An 18206-nucleotide genomic window follows, 5' to 3' on the forward strand; every position below is an offset into this window, starting at 1 on the left:
TTTCACACAAGCACCAAGACGTAGCTTGGTTGGCGGTGAGGAGGGCCTTACCCGTCAGTGCGTTCATGCACAGCCGACGCCTCAGCAGCACGGCACGGTGCCCCCGAGCCGGCTGCGGGGCAGACGAGACTGTCACCCATCTCCTTCAGGATTGCGCCTTTGCGACGCAGGTCTGGAAAGAGATGCAGTGGTTGCTGTCGAGGTTCATCCCAAGCAGCTCCGTAACACAGGACTCTGTGCTCTACGGGCTGTTCCCAGGGACACACACCGAGACAGACATCACCTGCTGCTGGAGGGCCATCAACTCGGTCAAAGACGCTCTTTGGTCTTGCCGAAACTTGCTGGTTTTCCAGAACAAGGAGATGACCATGTCCGTGTGTTGCAGACTGGCGCAATCCAAGATCCAGGAATACTTGCTGAGGGATGCACTGAAAATTGGTGCAGTCGCCACAAAGGCACGGTGGGGAAGGGCCACAGTTTAAAGCCCTTCTGCCACGGAAAACCCGGGGGCAGGAATCAGTGCAAACCCCCCTTGGGCTGTATTTGTAATTTACTTTTTGTGTACATAGAGCACCAAATCTGTAAACACCAATGTCGTGCCATGTACAATGCAAGATGTGTTACGAAATGCATGTTTGAAAAGAAAAATGTAAATGTACCGTCACCCATTCCATGCACTGTATCGTAACACATGAAACGTAATTTGTGTGAATGTACCACAATGTATCCCGTTTATTGTACCGAATTGCACTTGAACTGGAAAACAAGAAATGTAACGAACAGAACTGCCGTCAGCACCCAAATATAGTGTATGGGATTGCTGACCGCAGCTAAATGTATTGAAATGCCTCTGAATGTACTGTACAAATTTTTTTTATGAATAAAGTATATTTTGAAATTTAAAAAAAGCAATGGTAGGGAGAGGAAAGGCCACCAGGGTTCCTGCTCCTGATCACTATTCAGTGACCTCTGTGTGGATTTTGGCTGAGAGCAGAATCGGACTTAACGGACCTGTCCCTGTGGTTCAATAAGCTGTTGACACTCACTCTCTAGTGTTAGACCTGAAGAATGGCTTTTTGGGTGAGATACTGGAGGGTGATCAGCATGTATAGAATGGTATCCCAGCACAAAGTAACAGCCTTTCAGGAAGAGGTCAAAGAAAATTGTCTGAAAAAGAAATGGCGGGCAAAATTGAAAGAGGATGATTATAACATGTAGCTCCCTTTTTCACTTTGTTGTTTGATGATTGTTGTGTCCATGTATTCTGATAACAGGCTCTCCACTTTGATCAAGTGGGAGATCTACATTCTGGATTCCAGAAAATGCAATCGGCCATTAACCGAGCTGATGTTTCGTACCTGTTGAAAGTGGCCAATCAACTATATGGAGAGAAGACCTATAACTTTCTAGAAGTAAGTTGTGAGTGGATCACCTGCTCCCAGATTGTTCCAGTTATCAGGAACCAAGCTGGTCTCATGCCAGTTATATTGTTCTTGGATCCTCACAATAATCCCTTCAAAGGCAGAGATATACCTAATGCCATTGTTTTGATATTGCTGGTATACACAATGTACCAATTCTGGTGATCCACTAATTGATCATTTTTAAATCAGGTTTTCCAAACTGGTCAGAATAACTAACTTTCCCTGTGTCCATTGTGCAGGAATTCTGTAAATCCTCCAAGAAATACTACGGATCAGGCATGTCTGGAGTTGATTTCCGATCTGCTGCAGATGAAACAAGACAGGTGATCAATAAATGGGTGGAGGCGCAGACTGAGGGTAAGTTGACCTTCACATTCAGTTTCTCGCACACTGGTGGCGATGCACAAATCAATTTTCAAATAATGCGAAGGAAGTATAAATCTTTGTACCAGCAAGTTGATCGGTATATTAAAAAAAATAATAAAGGAACATAGGGCAGATTATATGAATTGGACCCCTAGCACCAGCAGTGTGAGTTTGTAACAGCTACTTTAATGTATTATATAGAATGAAACTGGATTCAGAAACCAGAGCGGGTACCAACAATATATTAATTGGCTGAGACTTGAGCCAGAGCAGCTGTGTTTCAACAAGACACAATAACATGTGGGCCATTTGGCTCAGTTCCAGCTATTACACAGGAACTAACACAGTTACCGCACTGCCTAGCTTGTGGATCTGACCACCGCACTGGGTTCGCACATTGTCCTTCCACCACTGGGACCTGGGGTTTGAACCTGGCTCAGACTCAGGGGGTAAAAGTCTCCACTTTGTGACCCAAAATGACTTTGGGCTGTCTCAATCTAGTGGGCATAGACTCACAATGCAAACCTTGCCCCTAATTTGACAGTATGGGGGGGGAGGGGGGGAATTGTGTTATAAAACATCACAGCTGTTCATTTCCCAAGATCAAAAGCTGTTGTTTACTGCATTTGGAAGGTACTTTGAGCTTTATGCAGGTTGCAAGTGTTTGGAGCAATCTCTCTTTCTAGTGTCACCTCATTGGAATGATATCTCTCACCATTGACAGATCCCTTCTGTCATCTGAATTTCAGCTGCCATCTATTACATTAGCATCAGTGCCCTCGAAACTATCTCACCTTGGCCGTCAGAATCCCACCACGATCATCCCCAACACCAGCAGCATCAGGCACACCAGTAGCACCAACAACAACACCAACCTTCTCTGCAATCAACTAATGCTGCATAGGGCATCCGGACCTGACCACATTGCTGCCAGCACGCCAGGGATGGATTCACCATGACCAGATTTACTTCACTATATGCTGAACACCCTGGCTGCCACATGATGTGCCAGGTTGACACCAGCCCACAACAATACCATAAAGCATCCCTACAATGCCCAAGCCATTGATTTCATGCTTATCAGCAAGGGGGTGAGGGACTACCGTTGTGTCTCACCATTCACTGCAACTCACTAAACCACTTCCAAAGATGTACGCAAATATGTCCAAGATGGCACCATGTTGAAAATGAAGATTTCAATGTTTGACAGCAGATTAACAGAAACTTTAGATGAACATTGGCTAAAAGATGCAAGTCTTGTTAGTTGGTATGATTGTACTATAGTGCAGGGTGACTAGTGAGATGGAGAATTGATAATGTACATGGAAAGGGATGGGTGTAGGTGCAAGATACATTGGTGTGAGTAAGAATGTGCACGAGTAGGGTAGGGAAGGCAGAGCGATGGGATGTGATGAGTGGCATAGCAGGATGAGGGCAAGTGTGACTTTGCAGTACCGTTTCATGATCTACTGAGATCATTGAAAGGTTTGCGCTGCTGCAGCCAGGCCCTCCTGATGACATTCCTGCTTCTGCCCTCATGTATAATGTGCAACCAGGCTGTGTTGTTGTCCTGGGGATGTCTCTTCCACCGATTAGAAGGGAAGAAAACCTACTTGTATGCTGTTACTCTCGCCTTAAGCATATGGAGGGAATCATGGGAGAGCCTGGGTGCAGCACTGCTCCTTTGTGCAGTCATTGTCAGTGTTTTCAGCACCTCAATGCTGTAGAACACTGACAGCACAAGAGTCAAAGTAAGTTTGGACATGGTTCCTTTCAGGAAACCGGCTGATGACACGTAATCAAATTACATTGCATCATCAAATTACGTTGCGTTATCAAATGATGTCATCAGACCCGCTTCCTTCAATTGGCCGGGAACCACGCTGGGTGGGCTTAACAAGCCCAATCAGCGTAAAATCATTTCTACACAGCGGGCTGGAGCCAGCAGTGACGACGGGACCTGCCATCGACCCCGGCCGCACCAAACTTGACGAGGTAGGGGAAATCGCGGCCCATGTACATTTCATTGTTGACCAGGGCCTTGAAGATCAAGTGTAATCACTGCTCATAGACATGCTTCATTTCGGTGTTTTTTTTGTAAATGGTGTAAGAACCATAGGAATATGGAAGACAGTAAAAGCCCCATCCAGTCCATCTGGCCAGTTCTGTCATTGGTACCTGGTCCTAAGACATCACTTGGGGGTTGTCAAGTTTGTAAAATGAATCTTTAGAACAAAAAAAAAATTTTTAAGCATAATTGGGTGTATTATTTTCTAATTAGCAATGTGTTGATACAAACTAATCCCTAACTATACTATGAACTTTAATATAGATAAATGTGAGGTATGCACTTTGGTAGGAAAAATAAAAACATCACTTACACCTTAGAAAATAAGAAATTAAATGGGGTAAAAGAGCAAAGGGATCTAGGGATACAGACAAACAAATTAGCAGAGCAATTAAAAATGCTAACAATGCATTTGGATTTATTTCTAGGGTATAGAAGTCAAAAGTAGTGCAGTTATGTTAAACTTGTATAGGACCCTGGTTAAGCCGCACTTGGAGTACTGTGTACAGTTCTGGTCTCCATTGTATAAAAAGGACATAGATGCACTGGAGAAAGTGCAAAAAAGATTTACAAGACGGTACCAGAACTGGGAGATTATAGCTATCGGGGAAGATTGAACAGGTTGGGGCTTTTTTCTTCTTTAGAAAAGAAAAGACAAGAGATTTACTAATAAATGCAATAGGGAAATAAGGAGACATTTCTTTACTCAGAGAGTGGATAGAATGTGGAACTGGCTACCATAGGAAGTTGTTCAGGCAAATATCTTAGATGCTTTCAAAAGGAAACTAATCGATTACATGAGAGAAAAGGGAATAGAAAGATATGCTGAAAGGCTGAAATGAGTGAGCTAGAATGGGAGAAGACTCGTGTGAAGTATAAACACCAGCACAAACTAGTTGGGATGAATGGCTTGTTTCTGTGCTTTATATTTTAAGTAATTCTATTTACTAATTTAATATGCATGTTAATATTTTTGGGAGATTGGAAGAGTGCGTTTAATTGATGTTCTGTAGGCAAAGCCTCCTGCTTCAGTAATTATTTCGAATTAACCTTTTTTAAAGTTGTAACCAAAAATGTTTGGCAACTATGAATTAGATTTTTTTTTCTCGCTGCCCTTCTGCGATTTAATTTAGAATATAAATTACTGAAGGTTAAACCTTCCCTAGCCTTTTTGCTGCTGTTGTGTACTATACCAATTCTGAATCTATTTCCATTCAGGTAAGATCCAAAACCTGCTGGCTCAAGGTTCAGTTGACAGCAATACCAGACTCGTGTTGGTGAATGCCATCTACTTCAAAGGAACCTGGGCTGAGAAGTTTAATCAACAAGCCACAAAGGAGATGCCATTCAGACTGAATAAGGTATTCTAAGCAAAGTACCCATAGTGAACCAAGTTATTTTGTCTTTTTAATTCTTCCATCATTAAAAACACTGTAATTACCCTCACTATTAATGGACTCAATTTTCCCCAAAGCCGTTTTTTGTCATATTGCCAGAGTTACACCCATTTTTTTTGGCCCCAACTACTCCAAAAAAATAAGTAGCAAGTTTCCCTGTTCTATTTTTTGTAATTGGCACCCCGCAACCTGTCATTTAGCTTCAGGGGGTGGAGCCTAATGTCTGTGCCAAAAAAAACGATGCCCCCCCCTTCTACACTTGCATGAAAAAAAAGGTTTTGAAGTAATTGCTATGGGCGTGCATGCCCAGTACAGCTCCCGGTCTGCATTCGACCATTCTTAAAGAGCCAGTTGTGTGTGAGAGCTTTAATTCTCATTGGAAAAATCGGAGCTGCAATACAAGATGCAACGTGGCTCAAGGACCAAGAAGTGGAGGCTCTATTTACTGTAATTGAGGCCAGATGGCACGAGTTGGACACCAGCAGAGGTTACATAAAGTTTCACCAAAAGAAGTGAAGAAACGCTGGAACCAATTTGCAGAAGATTACTGTGCAATGGTGACCACCACGAGGTCTGGAGGCCAGTGCAAAAACAATTGGCAGGACCTTGGTCAAGTAGTTAGTGTAAGTAATATTTTCATTTATTCAATGGAATTGCAATTGTAAATGTGACCATATGTATATGTCCCACCCAGCAGAAAGACATCCTCTCTTAAAAAGTAATATTTTCATCTTTGCAGAGGAAGGTGGCACAAACTAAAAGGAAAGAATTCGAACAGGAGGAGGCTTGGCAAATATGCACCCACTGACACCGTTGGAAGACAGGGTCACTGCTTTGATGGGCCCTGCAACCACCACTGCACAAGCAGGGTCCATACTCGAGGGACAGGGTATGTCCTGCAAATTCTACAGCCTGGCTTTCCTAAATGTTAAGTACTCCGCAGGCTAGCCACGCTTTGGTTCATAGGGATGTCTCCGTCAGCTACGCTTTGTTTGATGCAATGTGCTATCATTCATCGTGGTCCTTCAAATAAGCCTACTGCCTGCACAATGCTTGCCTACTCACGCCACCCTGCCCCCTCCTCTGCTGCTAACCATTTGTCTGTTCTGTTATATTTTGCAGAAATTGAGGCCAACCCTGACAATGCAGAAGAAGATTCAGATGCAGACAAGCCTGAAGAGGAAAACATCTTCCAATCCCACCTTCCAGACCAAGAGCATGGGGCTAAGGGGGAGGGGCAGGGGGAGGTGATGGATGAAGCCCCAACTATCATACGCACTTTGTAGGAGATGCAGATGCCGCCCATTTCCTGAGTGGTACGAGTATTGCTGGGACATTCCATGGTTTGCCACAATCCGAGGCTGGGGATTCCAGTGGGGTGCAGCGAAGCACATCCAACGCCCCTCCTTCTGAGGCTGCGAGTCCCAGTGGGATACAGCGAGCCACACCCAGGGCGAGGTGGGGAAGAAGAGCTCAACAGCACTCTCCTGAGGTGCAGGATCTAACAGATGTGGTTCAGATGATGTCGAAGAACATTGATCTTACCCGATCACACTTGGACACCATCAGTGGGGTGGGTGATGATGTATCGGGACTGTCGGGAGAAGTAACGGAAACTCTCACGAGAAACGGGAACACTGTCCGGGAACATGAGGGAGGAAATGTCTCGGGTAGCGGATACAATGTTGGTGCACATGAAGGAGGGAATGTTGCAGGTAGCTTAATGTGCTGTCAGTGAACATGAGGGCGGGAATGTTGCCGGTAGTTGAAACACTATTGGTGAACATGAGGGATAGAATGTTGCAGATAGTTGATACACTGTTGCTCAAGAATGTCGGAGTTAGGTGCTGCAATAATGGAGCACGCCCAAACCCCGCGTCCATTGATAGAATCAACTGCCACTCCCAATCCAATCCACAGACCAGCCGCTGAAGAGGCCTAAGCCAAGCCTTCTACATTACCGCCTGCGCCCCCCCCCCCCGCCCCCCACCTCCACCCCTCGCCGGCTCCCCCATCAAGAAGTGAGCATTACCTGAGTTGTTCGAAAGAATAAGCTTGGCACCAACCCGATAAACTCTGCACCACCGCCTGTGGGCAGGGGTGGAGTCAACAAGACCAAGCGCAGCGGGCGGTCTTAGAATAAGGTGGGGGAGAGATGGGTGCAACCTTTCTTTGCTGCTGCTGTTGTTGTTGTTGTTATTGTTGTTGTAACTGTCCTCAGATTGCAAGTTTTTTGCAAGTTATGTAAATATACAATTTTATAAGTTTGTAAGTGATCTTAGAGTTTGTAAGTGACCTTAGTTTGTAAGTGATCTTAACTGAAAACTTTAAAGTTTGATACAAGATTATTTTTTATTAAAGTTAAGTTAAGTACAAAAAAGTGTATGTTAAACTTCTGAATAAAATATATATTAAATTCGAACTGAATCATTTCCATTATTCGTTCCATTAACACAACACAACATTATGGAACAGGTCTAAACTATAAACATGGGTCCATTTGGAATAGTTGTCGCTGAGCCTTCAGGCAGCAAAGCGTTCACGGATGAGCTGCTGGCACAAGGCTCGAGCAATCATTAAGGTGCACGATGGCTGCCCTCCTTCGCTGTCATGCTCAATTCAGGTAGTTGCATGGCTTCCTCATCAATTGTCTGCTCTGCAGCACCATCATGCAGAAGGGTTGCACAAGGTATGGCATTGTCAGTCTTGCCCCGTGATTAGACTCTATCTTTGCAAGAAGCTCAAAACAGCGACAGGAAAGCTTCTTTGCTGTCTCTCTCCCCACGGTCAATGCTCTAGTATGGACCACACCCAGGTCTGAGCATGCACCTGTTGGCTTGCTTAGATCAGGAAACACAGACCCCCCCCCAACCCCGCCCCCACCCCCCACCATCTCGCCCCTGCCACCCCCGCCCCCCGGTCTTCATTTGATGCTGCTTGCTGCATAGTGTAAGGCTTCTCATGCCTCCAGTTCAGCTTCCACACCCCTGGCACCCCCCCGCCTTTCCCCCCCCCCCCCCCCAAGGCTTCTTTTGAAGACGAGACCCAAGCCCCTGTGTCTAGGCGAGAGACTAATTCTGCCGGCCGACGCTCCGACGCTCGAGCCCGGTTTGGAGACGTTCGGTGGTGATGTGGCACTTTTTTAAAAATCCAAAAATTAAAGAATTGCATGAAACTTCCATTTTTTGCATTTTCAGTTGGAAAAAAATTAAGCTTCACGATGCATATATATGTGTACTTGACTCCCTCCAAAACTTCACCTCAAAACAATGGCGTCTTTCTGCGCCGATTTTTTGATGTGCGCTGGTTTTTCTTACATGCCCAGAAGGTTTTTTGGGAGTGGTCATATACGGCGTTCTAGAAAAAATGTAAGTTAGCCAAAGTTGCATAAATGTGAAAAACTGGCGCAGACATCAGGTTATGCTCTCTATGACGCAAAAAAAAATGAACCAAAATAAATCGTAACTATCTGAGTTACACTGGTGCACAATCTTTGGGGAAACTTGGATTTTTAAATTTGGGCCAAAAAAAGCGAGGCATGGCAAAAAATGGGCGAAATTAACCGGGGAAAATTGTATAGCAGTGAGTACTCTTGTCAAACTTTGGGCAATTATGATGGGATCTTTAGGACTAGTGCACTAAAATATGATGCAATAATGTGTCTATTTTGCAGGTTACAGCATCATCTGTGTTTCTATCTATACATTTACCTTGTGACTTGTTTTGCTTCTTTTGAATAATTCCTGTACCTGTCTCCTTTGACCCTTTTAATTAACAATTTAAATGACAATAAAAATACATAGAACGATTATTCCTGTTTATAGAATGAAAGCAGGCTGGTGAAAATGATGTATCAAAAGAAGAAGTTCCTTATCCGTCACATTCCTGAAGTTAATATCAAAGTTCTTGAGCTTCCATACATTGATAAAGAATTAAGTATGATCATCTTGTTGCCAGAAGACATCATGGATGATTCCACAGGTCTCAAACAGGTATTGTATCTTTTTATGATTTAATGTGATGACATACATTGCGTGGAGTGAGAGATTTCATCGTAGATGCAGGAGCTCCTTACTCTGTGAGCTGCTTGAAGCTTGACTGCTCTTGAATTTGCAACAGTTTCAAGATATTCTTGGATCTAAGAGTATTTACAGAGTCGCTGCTGATTTCATAGAAACATAGAAAATAGGTGCAGAAGTAGGCCATTCGGCCCTTCTAGCCTGCACTGCCATTCAATGAGTTCATGGCTGAACATGCAACTTCAGTACCCCATTCCTGCTTTCTCGCCATACCCCTTGATCCCCTTAGTAGTAAGGACTACATCTAACTCCTTTTTGAATATATTTAGTGAATTGGCCTCAACAACTTTCTGTGGTAGAGAATTCCACAGGTTCACCACTCTCTGGGTGAAGAAGTTTCTCCTCATCTCGGTCCTAAATGGCTTACCCCTTATCCTTAGACTATGACCCCTGGTTCTGGACTTCCCCAACATTGGGAACATTCTTCCTGCATCTAACCTGTCTAAATCCGTCAGAATTTTAAACATTTCTATGAGATCCCCTCTCATTCTTCTGAACTCCAGTGAATACAAGCCCAGTTGATCCAGTCTTTCTTGATATGTCAGTCCTGCCATCCCGGGAATCAGTCTGGTGAACCTTCACTGCACTCCCTCAATAACAAGAATGTCCTTCCTTAAGTTAGGAGACTAAAACTGTACACAATACTCCAGGTGTGGCCTCACCAAGGCCCTGTACAACTGTAGTAACACCTCCCTGCCCCTGTACTCAAATCCCCTCGCTATGAAGGCCAACATGTCATTTGCTTTCTTAACCGCCTGCTGTACCTGCATGCCAACCTTCACTGACTGATGTACCATGACACCCAGGTCTCGTTGCACCTCCCCTTTTCCTAATCTGTCACCATTCAGATAATAGTCTGTCTCTCTGTTTTTACAACCAAAGTAGATAACCTCACATTTATCCACATTATACTTCATCTGCCATGCATTTGCCCACTCACCTAACCTATCCAAGGCACTCTGCAGTCTCATAGCATCCTCCTCGCAGCTCACACTGCCACCCAACTTAGTGTCATCCGCAAATTTGGAGATACTACATTTAATCCTCTCATTTAAATCATTTCACGGCAGGAACCATTGGGTACAGAGATCTGTTCCACAGCATGATGCTGTAAGGGTGCTTAACAAATCACAGGTGTCCACAGACATTTACTAGGATGTCCCCACTCATTTGATGGTCCATTTGTGAACAATCCTCACCACTTTACGGCTCCAGCCGGGCAAAATGGCAAATTGGTGAGGCTGTGACCCACAGCTGTTGGGATTCCTCTTCATCCACAGTCCTATATTTTTAACTGTCTTTGATCACACAATTTATTGGCATAATCTATGGCAGCTCCAATGTGCTCTGCTTTCTAAAACTGGGCACTTTGGCAGAAAAACATGCACATGGATTGAGGAGCTAATAACCGAGATCATATGTAATTCACAAAGGGCTGGACTTTGCCGGCGCTCAGAGATCGGGTTCGGAGGGGGTTCTGCTGTCAAAATCTGAACCCACCTCCTGTAAGTTTCCCAAGTGTAGGCTCTGCCTGTGGTCTGCAGACCTGACTGTAATCAGCGGGTGAGCCATTTTCAAATACTTAAGAGATTGTTTAAAGGTATTTAAGCAACATTTTAACAGCTACTAACCATTTTTTCAACTTTTTCATGAGGTTCCCATTGCTCAGTGATAACGTCAGGTAAATATGTCAGGTTTTCAGTGACTCTCCATTGCTTTGAATAGGTGACAGCTGCCAAACTGCCATAAAAGCTACCATTTCACAGCTGTTCACTTTCCAATGTTAGAAGCTGGAGCCTTCAGGATTTGGAAAACACTTTTGAGCTTTAGGAAGATTGGAAGTGTTTGAAGTAATCTCTGTCACCTCCTTGGAACAACCTATCTCACCATTGACAGATCGCTTTTGTCATCTCAACTTCATTTGCCATCTATTCCAGTAGCATCGGTTGCCTTGAAAAAATCTCACCTTAGTCTTCAGAATTACCATCAACCCCAACACCAACATCACCTGGCAGAGCAAGAACAACACCTACCACCTCTGTAATCACCTGATGCTGGACAGGACACAGGGCATCAACACCTGACCACATTGCTGTCCGGGAGGTCAGGGATGGCCTAACCATGACCAGATTGACTTCACTTGACGCTGTACATCCTGGCTGCCACAAGATGCACCAGGTTGGCACCAACCCACACCAACACCATAAAGCACCCCATAATGACCAAGCCATTCCTTTCATACTCATCACCATTGCGGGGTATACCATTATGTCTCACCATTCATGACAGCTCACTAAGGCACTTCCAAAGAAGCACACAAATCTGTGCAAGAAGGCAAAATGTTGAAAATAAAGATTTCAATATTTGACAGAAGTTTAACAGAAACTTGATATGAACATTGGCTAAAAGACCCAAGTGCCTACCGTTGTGTGCTGTTAGTTGATATGATTGGACAAGGAGGAGGGTGAGTTTGTGAGGAGTGGCTAGTTAGATGGGGATGTGTTAATGTAAATGGAGAGAGAGGGATGGCTGGAGGTGCAAGATAAGTTGGTGTGAGCAAAGATGTACAGGAGTAAGGTAGGGAATGCAGAGTAATGGGGATGTGATGAATGGCACAACAGGATGAGGGTGAGTGTGGCTTTTCAGTAATAAGAACATAAGAACATAAGAAATAGGAACAGAAGTAGGCCATACGGCCCCTCGAGCCTGCTCCGCCATTCAATAAGATCATGGCTGATCTGATCATGGACTCAGCTCCACTTCCCCACCCGCTTCCCATAACCCCTTATCCCCTTATCATTTAAGAAACTGTCTATTTCTGTCTTAAATTTATTCAATGTGCCAGCCTCCACAGCTCTCTGAGGCAGCAAATTCCACAGATTTACTACCCTCTGAGAGAAGAAATTCCTCCTCATCTCTGGTTCGAATGGGCGGCCCCTTATTCTAAGGTCATGCTCTCTAGTTCTAGTCTCCCCCATTAGTGGAAGCATCTATCTTGTCAAGACCCCTCATAATCTGATATGTCTCGATAAGTTCGCCTCTCATTCTTCTGAATTCCAATGAGTAGAGGCTCAACCTACTCAACCTTTCCTCATAAGTCAACCACCTCATCCCCGGAATTAACCTAGTGAACCTTCTCTGAACTGCCTCCTAAGCAAGTACCGTATATACTCGCGTATCATGCGACTTTTGAAGACCTAAATTGTAACCTAAATTTGGGGGGTCGCATGATACGCGAGATACAAAATTTGCGGGTGTGAAGTGCTGGCCAAGATTAGGCTGTTAGGCTGTTAAGCAGACCGTATCCACGCTGAATCTCGGCAGGTATCTCCTGGGCTGGATTGCAGCCTCTATTGTCACTTGTACTGTATCTTTGCTGTGGTCTAGAGATCGCCACCCACAACTCCCTCTGAAGTTTGCTGCATTATTAGAGGCTCCATCTATCTCAGCCCATGCTTCTTTTACCCGCAAACACAGTAGAGGCTGTGGCTGAACGACGCTAGTCAAGCCAGCTGGAATGATTGCTGTATCGGTGTTCGATTCGCGAACAGCTTTCACAACAGAATCCACTCGATGTTTCATGATTCGGTTGTTAAGGTCTGTATTCGATCGTTGTTATGTGTTAGGGTACTTGTTACGTGTTGGGTACTTGTTAAACTTGTTTGAAAGCCTAGCCTAGTGGCATCTGGTATCTCAAAAAAGTGACTCGCATGATACATGAGATATATGATAAAATCATGTTTTGGGGACGAAAATTTAGGGGTCGCATGATACGTGAGATCGTAGGATACGCGAGTATATACGGTATATCCTTTCGTAAATATGGAAACCAAAACTGCACGCAGTATTCCAGGTGTGGCCTCACTAATACCTTGTATAGCTGTAGCAAGATTCCCTGCTTTTATACTCCATGCCCTTTGCAATAAAGGCCAAGATACCATTGGCCTTCCTGATCACTTGCTATACCTGCATACTATCCTGTTGTGTTTCATGCACAAGTACCCCCAGGTCCCTCTGTACTGCGGCACTTTTCAATCTTTCTCCATTTAAATAACAACTTGCTCTTAGATTTTTTTCTGCCAAAGTGCATGACCTCACACTTTCCAACATTATATTCCATCTGCCAAATTTTTGCCCACTCACTTAGACTGTCTATGTCCTTTTGCAGATTTTTTGTGGCCTCCTCACACATTGCTTTTCCTTCCATCTTTGTATTGTCAGCAAACTTGGCTACGTTACCTTCAGTCCCTTCTTCCAAGTCGTTAGTATAGATTGTAAATAGTTAGGGTCCCAGCACTGATTCCTGCGCCACCCCACTAGTTACTGATTGCCAACCCAACAATGAACCATTTATCCCGACTCTCTGTTCTGTGTTAGTTAGTCAATCCTCTAACCATGCTAATATATTACCCCCAACCCCGTGAACTTTTATCTTGTGCAGTAACCTTTTATATGGCATCTTTTCAAATGCCTTTTGGAATTCCAAATACACCACATCCACTGGTTCCCCTTTAACCACCCTGTTTGTTACATCCTCAAAGAACTCCAACAAATTTGTCAAACATGACTTCCCCTTCATAAATCCATGCTGACTCTGCATGAACAAATTTTGCTTATCCAAATGTCCTGCTACTGCTTCTTTAATAATGAACTCCAACATTTTCCCAACCACAGATGTTAGGCTAACTGGTCTACAGTTTCCTGCTTTTTGTCTGCCTCCTTTTTTAAATAGGGGCGTTACATTTGCAGTTTTCCAATCTGCTGGGTCCTTCCTGGAATCCAGGGAATTTTGGTAAATTACAACAAATGTATCCACAATCCCTTCTGTTACTTCTCTTTAAGACCCTAGGATGCAAGCCAGGGATTTATCTGCCTTTAGTCCCATTATCTTACTAAATACCACCTATTTAGTGATTGTGATTGTGTTAAGTTCCTCTCTCCCTATAGCCCCTTGACTATCCACTTTTGGAATATTGTTTGTGTCCTCTACTGAAAAGACTGATACAAAATATTTGTTCAGAGTTTCTGCCATCTCCATCTTCACCATTACTAATTCCCCGGTCTTGTCCTCTAAGGGACCAACATTTACTTTAGCTACTCTTTTCCTTTTTATATACCTATAGAAACTCTTGCTCTCCATTTTTATATTTTCTGCTAGTTTACTTTCATAGTCTATCTTCCCTTTCTTAATCATTTTTTTGGTCGCTCTTTGCTGGCTTTTAAAAGCTTCCCAGTCTTCTGTCCTCCCACTAGTTGTGGCCACTTTGTATGCCCCTGTTTTTAATTGGATACTGTCCTTTATTTATTTAGTGAGCCATGGATGGCTAATGTTTCATGATCTACTGAGATCATTGAAAGGTTTGCACCATTGCAGCCAGGTTCTCATAGAATCATAGAATGGTTAGAGCATGAAAGAAGACCATTCGGCCCGTGCCGACTCTCAGCTAGTCCCACTCCATTGCTCTTTCCCCTTAGCCCGCCAAATCATTTTCCTTCAGATAATTATCCAACTCCCTTTTGAAAGATAAGATTGAGTCTGCCTCCACAATCTTTTCAGGCAGTGCATTCCAGATCCTAACCACATGCTGCATAAAAGATTTTTCTTGCATCACCTTTGGTTCTTTTGCCAATCGCTCCTAGCGATTCTCCTGACATCATCCTTGCTTGTGCCTTCCTGTGTATTGTGCAACCAGGCTGTGTTGATGGCCTGGGGTGATCGCTTCCGCTCACTGGTATGGAAGAAAACCTCACTGTGTGTTGTGACTCCTTCCATCAGCATCTGGAGGGAGTCATGGGAGAGCCTGGGTGCAGCCATGCCCCTTTGTGCAGTATTTGTCAGTGTTTGCAGCACCTCAATGCTGCAGATCACTGACAGCACAACTGTCAAAATCAATGTGGGCATGGACCTTATTAGGAAACCGGCTGATGACGCGTCATCAAATGATTCATCAGACCCGTTTCCTTTTAATTGGCCGGGAACCTCATAGGGCGGACTTAACAAGCACAATTAGGGCAAAATCACTTCTACAGAGAGCGATGGCGCTGTGAGCGAGGTCTCAGTCCACCACCTACCTCGGCCGCACCTAGCTCACCACGGTAGGCAAAATCGCGGCCTGGATTTTATTTATAGAGCTGACATTCATATCTAAAAATAGTAATCCAATATAAAGTTTGCACCGATGTTTTACTCTTTATCTGCCAGATTCACCCTTGTATTTAGAATAAATGTATTTTATTTTTTTGAAGATCACCACAGCGATGCTTCAGTGGCTCAGCCAGTTCAACTATTGAGTAGTTGGACCATACAGATCAGGACTAATCCCTGCTGTGTGTGCCAATTGCAACCAAGGTCCAGTAAGGCCACTCTAGAATACACTCGCCCCACATCCCCTGCCACCCACAGCCCTCTTACTTTGTAATGCACAGTTCAGTTTATACTATTCAGTGTAATGTGCTGTTCGCTATAAAGTGCATTCCTGTGTAATGATAACTCAACCCTGGACTAGGAGAAGAAAATCAGGCAGGAGATCTACCTGTGATTGGTATCCAGCATACCCTCCTCAAAGCACAAATGTGAACATCCTTCAGAGATGCAATCGGACTTGTCTGAGTTACTTTCCAGTCAGTTTGCCTACACTTGCTGTAGAATAATATCCCGAATTTTGAAATGACAGCGAAACTGTCAGCGTTTGCTGCCATTACTGTATGAAACTGACAGCAGCCTCTGGCGTTCGCACATGCTCAGGTAGACGCGGAAATCTAGAAGTTGCTGTCACTGATTCCCCGCTCATCCACAGGGGGCGCACTTGAAGACCTCGCCGATGGAAATCGTTAGAAATCGCTGAATTGACGTCAACTTCCACTTTTTCTCTACCACAGAAAGTTGTTGAGGCCAGTTCGTTAGATATATTCAAAAGGGAGTTAGATGTGGTCCTTACGGCTAAAGGGATCAAGGCGTATGGAGAGAAAGCAGGAATGGGGTACTAAAGTTGCATGATCAGCCATGATCATTTGAATGGTGGTGCAGGTTCGAAGGGCCGAATGGCCTACTCCTGCACCTATTTTCTATGTTTCTATGTTTTTCTGCTCTAATCTCACTGTAGAAACGCTGGGACAAGTCAAGCCTTGTTGAATGAGGTCCAACTGGGTTTTTAACAGCATACTAAATCAGAAGTACTGCCGAACAACCTCATTGGCCCTGAAAAACTAATTTTATATATTTGTGGCATGTCAAATTTATCCATTGCATTATAAACATTCCATAAATTTCTAAAAAATGTTTTTAAAGTTTATTCTATTTCATCTTCTACCTTAATCTCATGTGTATGTATCAATCTTTATTTCGCTTTCTGTAAAATTTATAAAAAATGAATGATAAAACCTGCTTGTTACTTCCTGGTTTGCTGTATGAGAGAATTCTTCAATGTAATTGGCTGCTTAGACTGCTTGATGACATCACTGTTTCTGGACAGCAAAGATCCCCTATAAATGGCGTCAGATTGAAATTAACATCGGGAATGGTGAAATCCACGTGACGGAGAACATTAGGTCATTGAGGGCAGATTTCTTCGAGGTTAGCGCTGAGCGCCATCACTTCGCCACTGATCCTAAAATCTGGACCAATGGCTATGCACCAATGGGAAACCAGCACTTGTGGAACCATTCCCCAGCACACAGTCAACAAGTTTAGGACAGGAGGTTGTAAAAAGTGACAAGGGAAAAAAATGAATCACAAGATGACTGGCTTCCTATTCAGGGACACAACTTTTAAGCATTTCTGGCGTAAGCAAAAGAAATGTGACACATTGTAGTTATTTCCAGCACCCAACACAAATTATTGTTTAAAATTATATAAACAACGATGGACAGGAAAAGACCCTCCAGCCTGTCCCACATAATCGTGATACCTTGTGCATCAGAATATATACACTCTCCACCCCACCCAAAAAACCATGTGAAAAAACACCTCTCCACTGTCACCCCTGGTGATCAAACCCAGTCCAGGAGATCATGTGGTCCTGTTCTTTGTAACTGGTCTTTTCTTGTTTTGGTCTCTAACTGATGTTTTCTGTTTTGGTCTATCAGCTGGAGCAGGAACTTACGTTAGAAAAGCTGCAAGAATGGACACTTCAAAACCGTATGCGCAAAATGGATGTTCAGGTTCGTCTGCCCAAATTTAAACTGGAAGATGACTATGAGCTCAACTCACTTCTGTCCAGTTTAGGCATGCGAGATCTTTTCAATGAATCGAGCGCAGACCTATCTGGAATGTCTGAAACTCATGACTTATTCGTGTCCAAAGTTATTCACAAGTCTTTTGTGCAGGTGACTGAGGAAGGAACTGAAGCAGCAGCTGCTACAGCGGTGATGATAGCGTGTGGTGCACGCCGTGAGATGCAGCACGAGGTGGAGATTTTCACTGCTGATCATCCCTTCCTCTTTTTCATTCGTCACAACAAAACAAATAGCATTCTGTTCTTTGGTAGATACACATCTCCCTGAACACCAACGCTGCATGAGAAAGCTCGAAAGCAAAAGGTTCAAATTCTTGATCAGTTAATGCAAAAGAATAATTTTAATGGTGTATTGAAATTTTCAGATGGACATACTTTACTTGTTAAATCTTCTGCACCACTAAAAACTTTTCTCCAAGTAAAAAATATCAATTAAAATTAAAACAAAATAAGGTTCAGTGCTTATTGTTTTAGAATCTTTATGCATAAATTCCTCACTTTCTGATTTCTTTATGCTATAAGTAACACATGAACGAGTAATTAAAACTGTCAATAAGTTAACACAATAATGCAATTACATTTGTGTTAAATGTGTAGCCAGAATATTTACTTGCGTGTCGTGGCAGCTGCGTGCGCTA

At 43.6% G+C, this 18206-nt stretch overlaps 1 protein-coding gene across 3 annotated transcripts in view; it reads left to right on the forward strand.

Moving 5' to 3' along the window:
* Nucleotides 1-17981, forward strand: part of LOC139264270 (leukocyte elastase inhibitor-like) — a 28775-nt gene extending 10794 nt beyond the window's left edge. For 2 of the 3 annotated variants that reach the window (XM_070880451.1, XM_070880452.1), the window contains exons 3-7: nt 1275-1412; nt 1664-1781; nt 5077-5219; nt 9080-9247; nt 17420-17981. In XM_070880451.1, the coding sequence (XP_070736552.1) occupies nt 1275-1412; nt 1664-1781; nt 5077-5219; nt 9080-9247; nt 17420-17836 (984 nt within the window). In that variant the 3' untranslated portion in view covers nt 17837-17981. The remainder of the gene's footprint in view (nt 1-1274; nt 1413-1663; nt 1782-5076; nt 5220-9079; nt 9248-17419) is intronic. The other variant, XM_070880453.1, reaches the window with a different exon arrangement.
* The last annotated feature ends 225 nt before the right edge of the window (nt 17982-18206 follow it).

This window comes from Pristiophorus japonicus, chromosome 5, assembly GCF_044704955.1.
Source record: "Pristiophorus japonicus isolate sPriJap1 chromosome 5, sPriJap1.hap1, whole genome shotgun sequence".
Classification (NCBI taxonomy): Eukaryota; Metazoa; Chordata; class Chondrichthyes; family Pristiophoridae; genus Pristiophorus; species Pristiophorus japonicus.